At 52.8% G+C, this 15,856-nt stretch overlaps 1 protein-coding gene across 1 annotated transcript in view; it reads right to left on the reverse strand.

Annotated features, from left to right (window-relative positions):
• The window catches only part of PLB1 (phospholipase B1), a 134,232-nt gene that overhangs the window by 44,917 nt on the left and 73,459 nt on the right, over positions 1–15,856 (reverse strand). The window contains exons 23-34 of the mRNA XM_024764469.1: positions 13,678–13,729; positions 13,253–13,332; positions 11,977–12,043; positions 11,527–11,627; positions 9,444–9,525; positions 6,681–6,785; positions 6,475–6,570; positions 6,169–6,240; positions 5,049–5,087; positions 4,418–4,478; positions 3,520–3,578; positions 2,494–2,567 (exon numbers count right to left, since the gene is read on the reverse strand). Of these exons, the coding sequence (XP_024620237.1) occupies positions 2,494–2,567; positions 3,520–3,578; positions 4,418–4,478; positions 5,049–5,087; positions 6,169–6,240; positions 6,475–6,570; positions 6,681–6,785; positions 9,444–9,525; positions 11,527–11,627; positions 11,977–12,043; positions 13,253–13,332; positions 13,678–13,729 (888 nt within the window). The remainder of the gene's footprint in view (positions 1–2,493; positions 2,568–3,519; positions 3,579–4,417; positions 4,479–5,048; positions 5,088–6,168; positions 6,241–6,474; positions 6,571–6,680; positions 6,786–9,443; positions 9,526–11,526; positions 11,628–11,976; positions 12,044–13,252; positions 13,333–13,677; positions 13,730–15,856) is intronic.

Below are 15,856 nucleotides of genomic sequence, written 5' to 3' on the forward strand. Positions count from 1 at the left end.
AAAGACAAAGAAATGCATTTTTTGATAAATATTATTTTTGTCCTCTGAATGAGTCCAACCATGCAAACATTTCAATTGGAAAGGCAATTCTCTAAAGACCTCTGGGCCTACCACACCGCTAAGCTACCCAGAGCTGGGGCCTTTCACTGCTGTGTGATTCTTACAGGTCAAGGGGCCTTGGAAATATTCACAGCCAAACCTCTTCTGGCAGGCCCCGCTCACAGCCGCCCACCCACCAAAAATTCTTCTCCCCTGTCTGACGCTGTGAGGTCCACTCTCTCCACTTTCTTTCCTTGGAGGAAGAGGCTCGATTTGCATTCTTAATTTACCTATAATCAATTAATTGCCTCTTATTTCCCATCCGGAAGTTTTAATGGCTTCAGAAAATGGCTTTTTCTCAGATCAGTCTACTGCATGGACATTTCCCAGGGGATGCTAATGGGCATTTACAGAGAAAGAGTTATGAACAAAGAAAGAGTTCTGGGATTAAGGGAAACACTGGATTCAACAGACACGATTTAAACAGATTTCTTCAACGTAGGGCGGCTTCTCAGAGCCTTCAGTATGCTAACATGTATGTGAATTCCCCCGAGGAAGGATAGAGTAGGAAATATTTTCCCCAAAATAAAAGACTGGGGCTAGTGTTCTATGGAACACACTATGAGAAACCCTAGTCTACCCACTTTACCAAGTGTCAAACTGTCTCTCAGACTCTGACCAGAAGAGCTCCTACCTTTAACGCACATGGGTCTTGGGGCAGGTCTTTGAAACATTTAGAATAAAGGGTTTAAAGGGACAGCAGCCATTGAGCACACAAAGCCTTGGAATTGGAACCAGAAGAATGAAACATCAGGCCTTCTTGGACCTCACTCGTAGGAAGAAACAAAGAGCAATGGCTGAATTTTGCCACAGCTGCAGAGAGAGACCTTTAGCAGAAGATTGTCTCTATCGGAATCCCAGGAATCCGAGCAGTTGGACTGTTTGTGGAGCTGGGCAGATCACCTCACTCCCCTGACTACACCAGGACAGCTTGCCTGTCATCGCTGGCTGGCTCGTCTGCTTTATTTTCTGTTTTCCCACACTAGGATGTGAGGCCACGGCCTTCTTTAGCTCAGGCTAAGTAAAGCAGCCACAACCTCATGCTTTTTCGACTGTAATAAGCTCTGCTTTCCTGCTCTCCCTCTGGCTTTTCTCTCTGCTGCAGCCTCAGTAAAGCCTGGGGCCCAGTGGTCAGGAGGCAACCTCCACTCTGTCCCTCGGCAGCCCGGTAGAGACCCCTCCCCACCTGGCGGAGGGTGTGTGGGACCTCGGGAGCTGCGAGGTCTTTGGCTCAGCTCTAGGCGGGGGTGATGTCCTCACGCTACCCACGCCCTGGATCCTCTCTGTGGGTGGCTCCTGGCTGAGTGAGGATGCCTTTCTCTCACCCCGGGAAAAACTTTCTCTCTGGCACTGTCCTCGTCGTCCCCACTCCGTTCCCTCTCGCTTTCTTAGAAGAAAACTTTCACTTGAACCTCTCGGAAGGAAAGGGAGGGGGCCGGCACTGAGCTGTCCTGCCTCTCATCAGCGCTCTGCCCTCTCGTGGTAGGCCGTGTTCTAGAGGTTTTGAATCCTGAGCTAATCGCCAATGACTGTGAAGGGTTCGTAAACAAGAACTTTATTAGGAGAGAAAGAAACTTTAGAATACCCACATCCAACCACTTTCCTGACACGTCTCAAGCTTTCTTACCTCCTGCCTGGAATGCCCTTTCTCGCCTACCAAATTGCTAACCTGTCAAGGCGTAACTGGCTACCACCTTCTCTGGGAAGCCCTCCTATCCCAACTGGCAGGGCTGGGTATTCCCTCTTCTATAGTCCTGTGGCACTCGGGCATCTTTTATTTTTAAATGACACTTGCCAACTGGGCATAAGCCTTTGCCTGGGCTTCCCATATATTCCTCTCACCCACCCGCCTCCATCATACAGGCGCGTGGGAGGGGCTCGGCAACGCCTATTGGTTGTGGTTTTTGTCTCGGTTGTTTCTGCCTCAAGCGGGTGCTGCGTTTCGGAGTTTTCTGTACGGATGTGTGCACATACATAAAGGCAGAGGTGTGGCTACAGAACATGAATAAACAACATGAATCGATACATATAGACAGTAAACAAGAGACATGGGAGAATCTACGTGTGCACATATACGTGCAAACGGGCAGGTGAAGACTCAGAGATTCGGTGCTTTTCTGGTGCATTTCATGTTGGATCTGTTGACCCAGAAGTCTGATAAGTACCCTGACGTGCTCTTTCTGCACAATTAAAAGAAAAGGGTTACTAGCAGTAACATATCCTCTCTACTCACCAAATTGTTACATTTGGCAGAAATATATAGGTTTTCCTTCTGACAGCCCCCTCCAGACCTGGTCCTTGCTCTTTGGTATTTATGCATTTACAGGAGACCAACCCCCGGCCGATCTCCGCAGGTGAGCATGGGGTGGGAGGGGGGTCATGGGTTAACATTACCTATATGACAGCCCCCGGTACTGAGTAGTGACATCAGACAGGTCATTCGGTTTGGAGCCAATCCCATTGCCAGCCTTTGAAAACATATCAAAATCCACAGGAAAATCAGCAAGTCAAGAGAAAAGGGAGGCTGTGTATACGCAGGGCTTCCCAAGGTGTTCTCTGCGCACGCAACGTAGCGTGAGCAGAACGCTGCCCTGGGAGCCAGAACGCCCGGGCTTGCTGCTTCCCCGGCTGCGTGGCTTCCTCGAATCTCAGCTGCCTCCTTACGGAGCTGAGGCCATGCCCTGCTCATCTCACAGGATTGTTTTGATGACCAAATTGGATCACAGCTGCAAAAACAGTTTTGAAGCCTCTAGAGTGCTTTACAAACGTGAGACACTTACAACATTACTAGCAGTATTCTGCTCCTAAGTCCTGTACATGCACGAAGAGAGAGCCCATAGACTGAGTGGGCCCCAGTGGACACATTTCTCATGCACTTCACATTTCTCCTCTTTCCCTCTGGGACATTCTGTAGGACAATCTCACGGCCTTAGCCGTGCTGCCACAAAGTGCTGTTTGGGGATGGTACAGTGGCCCTGCTTCTTGGAACTTAAGAGCAGAGCCTTTGCCACAGCTGTGGAGCCTTTCCTGCTTTGGGGCAGAGGCAAAGAGGAAATGGATGTGAAGGTTGGAGCTGCTTGTAAAGTATAATCCAAAGGGAAAAGAGCAGCCACATTAGGTTTAGGAGAGTTTTTGAGTCAAAATGACATATTTTTGCAATGGTTCAAAAGGTGACATTAGGTGTTCAAAACCTCTACTGCCTGAGACAATTCAGTTCGCTCCTGAAAGAGAGTCCCCCTCGCACACCTGATGGCGAAAGTGGCTGCAAAATCAAACCACTGTCCGGCACTCAGACTGACAGAGTCAGGAAGGAGGGGTGGGATAATGCGGAGGCCAGGAGCACAGGCCCTGGGGTCAGGAGGACGGGGACCCGGAGCTGACACAGCCATCCCCAGCCACGTGGGGCCCACGCGTCCTTACGGTCAGAGAGTCCCCCAGAGCGGCCACAACTTGGATGTCTGCAGGTCTCAGGGTGTGCACTGGAAAGACAAACAGACACGCTTGAGTCTGTGCGAAGGAAGCTGCAGTCAGAGCCCACTGCTTCTTGCCTTAAGCAAGACCAGAAACACGACCCGCGTGTGTGTTTGGCTGTGCAGGACTGAGCGTCCATGGCGCCACAGAGGCAGAGCTAAGATGAAAACAGTTTCCCCATCAGAGGCACAATAAACGATCCTGGGCCTATGGGAAGGGAGAGGTGCTGAGAGAGAGGGGGAGGAGGAAAGGGGATGCTAGGGCACAGTGGGATCCCACCACCTTGGTGCCAGCAGTCACGTGGGACACCAGCTGTGACCTGAGTGCGTGACCAAATGGCCGCTGGCCCATCCGAGATGCGGTGCAGAGCCCGACGCACGGACCATTTAGAGCTGGGTTCCGGATTTCCACCAAGAATCTGAGGAATACTCATGTTGGGTCTTTCCCTGCCCTCGAGTCTCTTCCGAAGACTCCAGAGAACTTTCCAGCCCTACGGCAGGCAGCAGCAGTGATCGCAGAGCCTGGGGCCGCAGGGCAACCCGCAGAGCTGGCTCCCTCTGGGGCCTTCCTGGGCACCACACACCCCGCCTCCCGGCCGGGCAAGGTCACACCCCAGGCTGGGCCACTGAGGGCGGCACTCCTGTGGCTACTCCACATGTGCTCCCGGTGGCGGGCTGAATCGGAAGGACCCTGGCCGCCTTGGGTCCTGCTGGGTCAGACTTCACTACAGAAGACAGGGACAAAGCAGGGACTCGTCCCAGTGACCAGCCAGACAGGAAGCAAGCCCCGGCCATAAGTGAGTTCTTGTGGAGGGGCCCTGGGTCCTGCTGTGCCACAGGGGGCTTACCTGAGGTGGGCGGCGAGGCAGAAGGGGCTCTGTCACTGCACAGCAGCTGGCTCCCGTGACCCTAGGGGTGTAGAATGAATCCCAGAATCTCAGGGTTGCCAGGGGCCAGAGAGGCTGGCTTGGCATCAGACTCACCAGAGAGCTTTAACAAACACAGATCCCTGGGCCCTACCCTGGGGGCGGCCTAGCAGGAAAGGCTCCCTGGGTGATTCTGAGAATCTGGCTGGGCTCCATCTGCTAACCTAGTTCAGACCCCCACACATGGCCCCCACCATCCAGTGTAAAAATCAGGGCATCAACAAAACGGCCCAGCCCACCGCATGCCAGCCCTGCTTCTGCAGCAGCTTTATGAGAGGGATGGTTCTCTTGACTTACGTCTGGAGAGGCTGAGAGTTGACTGGCTGGCCCCCTATCTGTGCTGTTATCAATGGCTCCTCCTCTGCCCTCCCCGCTGTCTGAAGGTGTAGGTGGATGGACTTCACAGAGGAGTGTGAATCCCCCCCCCGCCCCTCCCCGACGGCCCATCGGGAACACCTGCCCACATTCCCACCCTGCCTTGCAGGGCTGGTCCCAGCTCGGGGGCCGCCCACTGCATTGGCGGCTGAGCTGAAAGGAAGCAACAAGCGGATACCTGCACAGCGTTCTTGTAGGTGCTCAGAAATGGCCAAACCTGTGAGGGGAAGGGGGGTGGTGAGCCACCGCAGCAAGCTGACTTGCTTCTTGCTCTGCTCAGAAACACTTTCCACATTCCCAAGCCCCCTGCCACCAGGCTGACCGCTGGCTCCCTCCCAGGACGTACCCGGCCGTCTCTGCAAACCTCTTGAACAACCGGAATAAACCCTGCACGGCTCCCAGGAATGAGCACCTCTGCTCTTTGCCTCCCACCCAACTGGCTGAGGTGGCTGGGTCACCTCTCTTTCCCCACGCTGCCCCTTCCCAGCAGAGCCCCACTTTCTGCTAATACAAGAGCACGTCCCCTACTCGCAGGACCCCTTCCCACCCCATGCCACTCCCGCCCTGCAGCGGCCTGGGCGTCTCCCGCCCAGACAAGAAAAGCCAGGCGCTTTTGAGGTCCTGCCCCCTGCAAGCCCCAGATCAGTGGGTTCCCGTCCCGGGCCTGGGACCCCTCTGGGAATCTAGGGGAACTGACAGAGGTGAGGGAGCAGCTGCAAAGGTCCAAGAATCTCTCTGATCATTTGTGAATGAGCTCGGAGATCTGCTTTGCCTTTCTGGTGAATGTCTGCCTTCTTAGCTCCGGCTTCCAATGGACCTCCCACCCCCAAACCCCACCTCCATCCTAGAAGATATTCTTCTAGGTCTCAGCCCCTCACTCTTTCCATCCTACCATGGGGACAGTGGCTCTGTGGAGATGGGGTATCCTCTGTCCCTTCCCGCCCTTGAGGTCCTCCCCTCCCCTGGCCTTCAAAATGAGATCTGGCTGGTCCTGCCATGTCCCTCTGCCCAGCTGGAGAGAGCCGTGTGCAGACTTATGCCAGGGCTTGCTGGGACATGGAGAGACAGAGGCGAGCTCTAGGGTCTCCCGGCCACTGGCTGTCACCCTTCACGGTCCAATCAGATGGGGCATTGTGGATGGCTAACTGGAGTCTGGAATGGGTGAGTAGGTGAACAGAGCTGGGGGTGGGGGTGAGAACCTGGGATGGAAGGAACTGAGAAACGTTAATGAGAGACTTCGAAAGGCTGGGAAGGAGGCTTTAGGTAGACCCCTGGCAAGGCTGCGCTCTTCACTGTACCTGGTCTGGACATGTGATGTTGATCTTGTCTTCAAACCTATGCCTTCTTGTCTTCTGGCCGACAGGTTCCAGCTAAACCAAGAAGCAGGAGGATGCAGAGTGAGAAAGGGGTGGCAAGAATGGAAAAGTCAGGACGCAGGGTGAGGCCCGAGACGGGAGGGCGGGACGGAGGAAACGGGGTTTATCGTCATCGCTGTGCAGGGAATCACACAGCCTGAGTGATGGGCCTCTGAAGTCCTCTGAAAGCTTCCTGGAATCTCTTTCCTATCAGAAGGAGAATACTTTTTCCTACCTCGGTCCTCTTACCATGTTGTTCCACAGGGCCTGGGCTGCGCGGGCATGAGCCTTGCTACTGAAGTGGAAACAGTCAGGAGCGAAGAAAGACCTGTCAGGCAACCCCTCCTGGTCACAGGACAGAATAGAGGGGCTGTGTTATAGGGACGTCGGATAACACAAATGACGCTCAAACAGCTGGGCACACCTGTGGCTCCCACTTATCCATGAGGCTCTACCGGGGTCTTTGGCATCTCCACGTTTTCAAAGAACGGCTGCACGACCACTGTAAAATCTTCCCTTGTGTCATATCGCCCACTCTCGACCAGCTGGTGAGTCCCCTCCTGCAGGAGGAAGGGGGACAGAGGTCAGGAGGCTCTCTCTGCATCTGCCCGGTCTTCGGGAACTCTTTCTCCACTGCAGAATTAAACAGTCTGACTTCTGAGTGAAATCAGTCTGCAGCAAAATCCCAACTGATGAGGCAGGAGCCAGCTAGTGACTTTTCAGATCAGCCTTTATCTCAACCCCTGCCCCTGACCTGGGCTGCCTTTGCATCCATTTGACCTAGGCTGGGAAAAAAGAAAAATCCAAGTCCATCAGTTTGATCCTCTTTTAAAGCTTCTGATTAAAGACTAGGGTGGAAGCGGGGTGAGTACAAATTTGATTAAATGACTGTTTTGGATAACCCTTACATTTATTTCTGTCATACATGTGTTCAGAAAATCAAAGGTGAATCAACAATGACGTTTAACGCCTATTGATATCACTCATGCATGAAGTGAGTGTGAGCACATGTGCTCGTGCGTGTGCACACTTGAGATTCTCAGATCTGTCTAGGAGGTAACAGAGCTGTTACTTTCATAGTTTCCGCCTGGGCTCAGTTCCAGAAGGACGAGTTACCCCAGTTCTGGCTCCCACTTCTCCCAGACTCTGCCATTTCACTGCTTGCCGGGTTTCCATCATTTGGACCAGGACCTTGGCCGGAGGGGGAAGTCAGGCTTCCACACCCAGAACATTACAGCAGTCACTTCAGAAGACATCATGACATCAAGAACACCGTCTTTTTCCAGGGTCAGCCAGAAAGAGAGTCCACATGCTGGGGATACCTCACCTCTGACCTCCTGGGGGGCGTCTCTTCCAGTTACACGCAGAGCCTTGAGGAAGGCAGGTGCAATACCGCTAACTAGTTGTGTTACTTTCAGCAAGATGCTTTCCCTCTCTGGACCTCTATTTCCTCATCTGTAAGTGGAGGATGTTCACCGAGGCCTGGGCCATCCCTAAGTCCCTTTCAGGGCTGCTAGTGCCTCCGTGGGTCAGCCATAATGGCTCACAGTGGAGCCTCGCACCTCTTGAGAAATAAAGGAAATAGTGTGGAGAATGCCTAGCACATGGTGGTTATTAACAGCAATGAGCACCTCCAAGAAGAAGGATGGAATGATAGCTTCAGCAGGAAGTAGAGAGTCAGAGGATTCAGAGAGAGGGCATGATGGCCTCATGTGGCTGAGCTGTGAGCTTGTCCAGGATGCTAGATCAGGGTCTCCGTGGTAACAACGGAGAACAACAACCTGGGAACAACAGCTGGCCAATCTAGAGAGGTCAGTGAAGGCCATTTTTGTGAATAGTTCTCCTTCTCTTTAGTTGCCCAGCATCTGGACCCACTTCCTATATTAAAAAAAAAACTCCACTGTGTGAAGACCAGCCTGACTTGCACTGCAGAAGGTGAGAAACCCAGATGCTGGCTTTCCCAATGCCCCTCACACATGCCCACGTGTCCCCCAGTAGATGCTCCCCCTTCAGGCTTTGGTTTGGAAGCTAGCGCTAGAAAGATGGAGGGACAGCACAGAATCCATTCTGCTGGGGGTGGCAGCTGCGTCCAGTTCCTAGAAGAGCAGTGACAGTGGTGTCCAGGGTGTCTCCACTGGACTAGCTCCTTGCCCTGATTTTTATTCTCATGGCTTGGCTCCTAGAATTCCAAGACTCGCAATTTCTGGTGGCTTGGCCTCTGACCTTAGCTCTTCCAGGCATTCTGCTTAAATAATACATCTGAATTAATAATAAATAATAAATTAACCAGAATTGCATAAGCGCTTGTTGCTTGCACCCAAACCGCACCTGGAAAAGGTCTGCTTTCATGGCCATAACCTCGGCTGCCTTCCCTCTCCTGGTGAGGCATGGGCTTCCTCACCTGAGACAGAGGCACCTGCTCACGGCAGAAGGAAGTGCAGCTGGGGAGTCACCCACCGGGCTGGGGGATGGCCTCAGAGGACGGTAAACAGAGGTTCATTCCCCTGAGCCCTGACACTGCTGGCAGATACGACTACCTTGAAAGAGGCTGCAGGGAAGGGTTCTGCTCCAAGGAGTCCATGGACTTGAAGGATGGATCCACCCTGGAAGCTGTCTGCAGCCCCCTTCAGAAGAGCTGGGAGACTACCACTGTTCTCTCGAGTGACTGGATGATTATTTGGGGGAAAACTCAAGAGAGTCAAGGGAGTCAGCTGCTCTGGTCAAAGATTTGATGGAGGAAGGCCTAAAGGGAACAACCCACAGGATGTTGGGAGAGCATCTGCTGACTTTCTTTCTCCCTGTGCACCCCAGTAACACCTGTTCGCCCCCCGAAGGGGAGGGCAGAGGGAATGCATGTTCTCTCACTGAACCCTCCGGACTCTCTTGGGCGGCAAGGGTTCCCCCAACCCCGTCCCCAGGAGTCAGACCTCATACTCATTTTCCACGGACAATTGGAAATACTCATTTTCGTGTAAGGCCGGGAACTGAGATTCGGTGACGTGTGTTCAGTGACTCGGCTCTATAACTTGAATCAAATACATTGAACCTGCTGTCTTGCGGCGGGGGCCAGGGGGGAGTATTCAAATCTGCAAACTGGTCAGTGGTAACATCACACACAGTCGGGGTCGACATAATCTGAGTGTCTGTTGGTTTTCTAAGCAGAGTGATGAAACCACACAGCAGTTGCTGTGCAGTCTTGGAACCCTTTCCCGGCTTACCTGATACTTCTTATTCACTTTGATGAGGGAGGCAAGTTCTGTTGAGTTATCCTCAAACTTCAAGACACAGGGACACAGTCTCCTGCAGGCCAAACCAAAGAGAGGCCCCATCCACCAGGACCCCTGGCTGAGTGCCTGATGCAGAAGCGTTGGCTTGAGATTCAGAATACATTTAACTCGGAGGTACCAGAAGCCCGTGCTAACAGGGCCCTGGCTGGCTAACCTGTCAACTGTACCACATGGAAGTGAAGAAAATTTCCCAGACCTGGATTTGCCCATGAAAATGAAGTAGTTACATTGTCTGACATCCGCAGGAGTGACTTTTACGGAGCTGCGTTACCTTATGAACGCTCGATAACAGTGTGGTACAGGTGAGGCCTGCCTCCTTTTAAATAGGAGTGACAACGGTAACAATGCTAACACATACTGAATGCGTACTGTGCGAAGAGCTTCATGGGTATTGACTTGCTTAATCCTCTTAGCAATTCTAGGAGATGTATTTTCATTATCCCCATCTTACAGATGAGAAAACTGAGGTTCAGCATGGTTAAGTAGTTTCTCAAGGTCACATGGATGCTGAGTGTGGGAGCCAGGACTTGAACTCAAGTCTGCCTGGTCTGAACCTGAGCTCTTAATCCCTAGTTGAGCTGCCTCTGTCCAGTCCATACATCTGCCCTGACTAGCCAACTTACAGATCTGGGCTTTTGGTCTAGGGGGAGGAGGTGATGATAGTGAGGATGGCTCAGTGTAGACTCAGTGCCACCAAGGAAAGCACAGCCACTGAGGCAGGACAGCTGAGAGACAGGGAGTGCAGGGCACTGGAGAGGTGGCAGGACAAGGTGACCCTGAGTCTTCCTAACCCCACAGCCAGGGACTTGGCCACTCCAGGTTGGACTCTGAACCTTTAGCTTTAATTGTCTAAAGACCTTGCAGTGATGGGCAGCCAGAGACTTTTGGGTGAGCTGCTCTGAAACGGAATGAACAAGCTGAACCCCCCGTGGGGCCCAGTGACTGGAGAGAGTGGGAGCAGGGGATGAGTCAGCAGCCGAAAATAGCACGCCTGACACCAGCTGTGCTAACAGACGTGTGTCACCCTGCAGCCATCCTCCCGCTGCCCACAGCATCCCCAGGCCTTCCGCAGGGGACCTGTCAGTCAAGGTCCCCAGGGGTGGTTTGGCATGGATCTCCAGGGAACAGCCAAGGTACCCCTTCACTTCCCAGAGCAAATCTGGCCCTTGTGAATTATTCATTTAGTCATTCAGCAAACAGCCACGGAGCCCCTACACCGTGCTGGCAGTGACTCGGACACAGAGTTCAGGGCTTGCGGGGAGAGGCACACGAGCCATTATCACGTGATGCGCTCAGGGCAATGGTGGAGGCCTCTACAGAGCTGGGGAAGGGAGAAAGGGGGTGAGGGGCACAGCCACTGTGATCTGGGCTAATGGTCCGGAGGAGACCTTGCAGGAAGGAACGGTTCACGCTTGGGGTAGAAGGATGCCTTATTCCTGAGGCTCATGTGTAACATTAGCAGGGGAGCCATCTTTGGCTCTGAAGGCTGGGCATGAAGGCGGCCTCTCGGGGCCAGGGCTTGGGCTCTTGCTGGCGGGGGATAAGACCGTCCTCTAGACCATGCTGATTCTGACTTGACCACCCTGTCTTTTAGAAAGTGACAATAGCCCTATCTTTGTGAATGCCCAGCCTTGAGCACCCATGCTGAACAGAGGCCCCTTCTGTCCTGGAGCTGGGCCTCTGGGAGGGGGCAGGGCACACTTAGAAGGAGGCCCTATCAGTGGCCAGTGAGACTGGCCCACAGAGGCTCGTTCCATCCGTCATGTTTTATTCTTCCCTCCCTGGAGGACCGAAGGGTGTCCTGAGCTGTCTGGCGATAGAAGTACACGTTGGGTTGCAAACTCATGAACTCCGAGGGTACGGGAAGCCTGTCCTGGGGTGTCTCCTCCAGGCTAGACCACGGGGTCTTAGCACTCCTCACACTCCTGCCCTTGGTTTTTCTAACTAACCAGAGCCACTCTCTGCTGAGGGTCCCATGGCTTTTTCAGGAATAGGTGGAGAACTTCCAACTCACCGGAGGATCAGCCGCGGGCAGCTGACATTCTTCTCCTGGTACAGCTCCCTCAGGCTGATGATCTCCAGGATCTTTACCAGGTTCACAAACGCCCGAGGCACCTGAGCAAAGGCAAGGTCCGTCCCCAAGAGGATCGAGGCCAGGCTGCTCCAGCCTCTCACCCGGGGCTGGGGCTGGCGTCTCCTGCTGGGTTTCAGGTCTGTGGCCTTTCACCTGGCCCCAGCCACAGCCTTCACCCCTCCCCCTCTCTCCCCTCTGCTCCCTGTTGACACACATGTTCTGGCTGCTGGGGCCAGGACTGACAGCGTGGTCTGTGCTGGTCTCCAGGAGAAGGGGACCTGGCAGGGAGGTCTCAGCAGGAAGCCAGAGCTGCCTCCAGGCTAAGACTGAGGCCCAAGGAGGAGGCCTGCGGCTGAGCTGCCCAGACGCCGTGTGGCCTGGCCTTTGTACCTCGGCATGGAGGATATCCAGAGCCTTCCCGATGTTGCCCACGAAGTTCTGTGGAGAATAGCGGACCTGCAGGAAGAGGAAATGTCTCTAACCCCATTCATCACCCCACCTCTCGGTAGACCGGGACCACTTCCTCTCCTGGGTCCCCTCCTCCCTGTATTTCAGGCAGAATGGGCAACACTGAAACACAGGCTATCTTTTGGGGCCCTAGCCTCCACCCTCACCCCATGGTCCTCAGGCTTGAGGTGAAGGCTGCGACCCTCAGGGAAACACTCTTTCTTCTGCATGGAGCTACGGAAAGCTCTGGATCCACTTCACGTCAACTGGATGTAGGGCCTTCGCCACAGCACATCACACCTCTGGGCCCCTCTAAACTGGGGTGTCGGAGCAGGGGACCTCTAAGATCTCCTACAGCTTGAACACTGTTTGGTCCTAGGGGCTGATCACTTCTGATGGAACCTCAAGTGCCTGGGAAGCAAAAGCTCAATCAAATCACTTAAGGAGATTGTGAGAGGGGAAGAGGGTCCTGCAAACCCCCCACCAAGCATAAGTACATTTTAATGGTGATTTCCCCTGATCTCGATACTTGTGGTCTTCAAACTTTTTTAAAAAAAGCAGTGGAACCCTGTGTCTGAATGAAATTTAGCCAAGAGCCCTGCTCTACCAAATGGATCAAAGCCTCAAGGGAAGTTGGGGAGGGACCCATGGTCCCACCTCCCGCCCCGCCCCACCCTGGCAGCCAGCAGCCCCCAGGCCCCACTGTGGGCCCTTCGCATTGTAGCTTGAAACCCCCAGACCCTGGTGACCTTGATGCCAGGAAAACAGGCCTTGAGGGGTCTGGCGGGCAGGGTCACCCCTTGGGACAGGTGCTCCCAGGCCACAGCTAGACCCACCGCTTTGCTCTGCTGGTCTCCTTTCTTCCTGACAAAGCTTCTCATGTTTCTGGCCCAGCTGGAAAGTCTCCTGCTCTCTGTAAACCTCTGACACCACCCCTCCCTCCCCCAGCCCCCCAAATCCCACGGCAGTTCTGACCCCAGACCTCTCTTCTGTGTGCAGCTCTAGAAGCACTTCAGGATGGTGAGTTGTCTGTACCTCCCTGCCCTGGCAGTGTGAGCTTATCACAAACAGAGCCTGTGTTTCAGTGTCTGTGTGGCCCCGGATACATTGCCCAGGCTGGATCCATGCCCGACTACGAGCCGAGTCCCAACCCAGCTGCACTGCTCCAGCGACCTGGGGTGGAAATCCTTCCCAGAGGAGTCTTGGGTGAGGGCCTGGAGGGTCATTGCAGACATTACAGAGGTCGTTGCCTCCTATAAACAGGGTTATTATCTTCCAATCTTCCTGAAAATTTATGTCCTGAAATGAATAGGAAACAAACAAGTAAAAGCCTTGCTCCAGAGTCAAGTCCAGGAAAATACAAAGTGCTGAATGCTGTAGGGATGGGTCCTCACACACAGGAGGGTTTAGTGGGGACATTAATAATTTCTGTTCTTTGGTTTGTGGGTCCTGAGGTCAGAGGTCACAGGTGCTAAATCATTTGTTGTTGTTTTAAAGGTGGCCTCTCTGGATTCCCATGTGGCCTTGTCCCCCCCCACCCCCACCCCAGAGCTGACCCTCTCTGTCTCTATGATCCTCCCACCCACTCCCTCCTCTGGGCATCCTACCTCAAGTGGTCTCAGGTGCCAACTCCCCTAGACTTACCACGTAATTCTTCATCAGATCCACCAGCCTCCTGGCCTGAACAGGTAAATCCCTGCAGGCACACACAGGAAGAAGTCATGTGACCAGCGGGGGCTGTGAAGCCGGGGTCGGGAGGGGACTTAGCAGAGAAATCGGGAATATGTAGCAGGAAAACTGGACTGAAGGCCATGCCCTGTCACACAGCTCCTTCCCCACTTGGTCTCTGCTGGGGGTGGGAGTCATGAGTGTGCCTTGGGAAGGGCAGAGCACCCTACGTATGAGGGGGTGACTGTTAGTGGGACTGTTTTCTGATTGGCGTATTTGAGTTCATAGTTTTCTTTCTCTTCCAAGCCAGGCTCATTCAAGACAAACAGAGGGCTGCATCTGAGTGTTTCATGCCACACATGGCTATCTCTGCAGGTGCCAAGACCTCAGCCGCAAGCGTGCCCTCACTTTCAACGTGACATGGTTGAGTCAGACACACCTGGGTGTGACATTTAGTTGCCTCTTGCTAACTGTGGGAATGTGACTTAAATTCTCATCCAAATGATAGGAGATAACCGCCCCCCCCATCTTAATGGGTCTTAGTAGAGACGAGCAAAGCAGCCCCATGGGGTAAGAGCCACTCTTGGTGCCAGGCAGCATACGGGTGTGAATCCTGCTTCCACCCCTGACCAGCTGTGAGACCTCGGCAAAGTACTTAACCTCGCAAACCCTCAGTTTCTTCCTTTGGAAGATGGGGATGACAAGCATACCTTCTTCACAGAGATGTTGGGTGAATTAAATAAGGTGCCCATAAAGAACTTAAAAGAGCACACGGTAAACATCCATATTAGAAACAATCCATTGAATTATTTCTACCATCGTCACCACCACCATCATCACCATCAATAAAGTCCCTGGCACAGGACTTAGCAGGAAACATTAGCTGTCACCCTCTTCCTCTCTTAATTATTAGCCCAACTGGCCCGCTCTTAGTCATAACAGGCTAGGTATCAGATCACCTGGGCGGAGACTTTGGGTAAACCACTTCACCTCTTTGAGCCTCAGTTTCCTCATCTATTGCTCTGAAGTTAGCGGGGCTGCTGTTCTTTCTATGGACCAGAGTTTTGGATGATTACTTGGCCACTCTGAGCCTCAAGATCATCATTAAGGAAACATGGGCATCTGAGCCTCTGCTCTGTCCATCTCACAGTTACCGTTCAGAACACAAGAGATAACAAACGTGAGGGTACTATGTAATTGCACACTGCTATATACACATAAAGGGTCATTAGCGGACCTGTGGTAAAGCCTGGGGGCACAAAGATGACAGACCATGTGGTCGAGATAAGGCATTTGTTCAGCCCACTTCATCTCTCTGGGCTACAGTTTCTTCATCTGTAATGGGAATAGTGATAATAATCTGGAATAATAATCCCCAACTCTTCCCTACAGCACGGGACATGCTTGGACAAATAAATGACTCACACGAACGAGCCCCAAGGCCTTGGGGAAATCAGGGAAGAAATCCGGGGCCATATGAATCACACTCCATTTTTCATTACATTTATGCTTTCAGCTAAGCTTTCATTCTTGGATGCCTTCCTGACCTAATCATGCTTAGAACTGCCTCTCCTCTTACACCACCAGCTGAAATATGCTTGGAGAAAAGCAAGATTAAGGTAACATTAACGTAAGCCTAAAATTTTAAGCAGTAAATCTGTAGCCTTTCACCCCCGCCCCACCAAAAGGAAAATGAAGCCACCGAATTCATTATAAAACCTATTAGGTTTTGTATGATCTCTGCTTCAGATAATCTGTCACCTTTCCTGTCCTGAATAAATAAGAGTTACTCTAGTCGGGGACTCGCAGATTCAGGATGGTGTTGAGAGCTGGGAGAATGATGTCGGGGATCTAGGAACCTAAACATAGGAATCCCTAGGAGCTACATAGTAAAGTTCGTGATTATTCTGGAAGAAATAGAGGACTAAGAAACAAAAAGGATCTTTCCATTTATTTTTCCTACGTTGGATGTGGCACTCACTGGTTCTCTGACTGGCAGCAAACCCAAAGAAGTACTCAGGGTTCTGGGATGGTGGGGAGAAATGGATCTGTAGGACCCAGGAAAGCTGACCCCGCTCTCTGGAACCCTCCATCCAGTGCCCCTGGACCACGACTCAGTGGTCCTGTTGCTCGCTAAGAGTTTACCCCAGGTGGG

Source organism: Neophocaena asiaeorientalis, unplaced genomic scaffold (assembly GCF_003031525.2).
Source record: "Neophocaena asiaeorientalis asiaeorientalis breed wild unplaced genomic scaffold, Neophocaena_asiaeorientalis_V1.1 scaffold345, whole genome shotgun sequence".
NCBI lineage: Eukaryota > Metazoa > Chordata > Mammalia > Artiodactyla > Phocoenidae > Neophocaena > Neophocaena asiaeorientalis.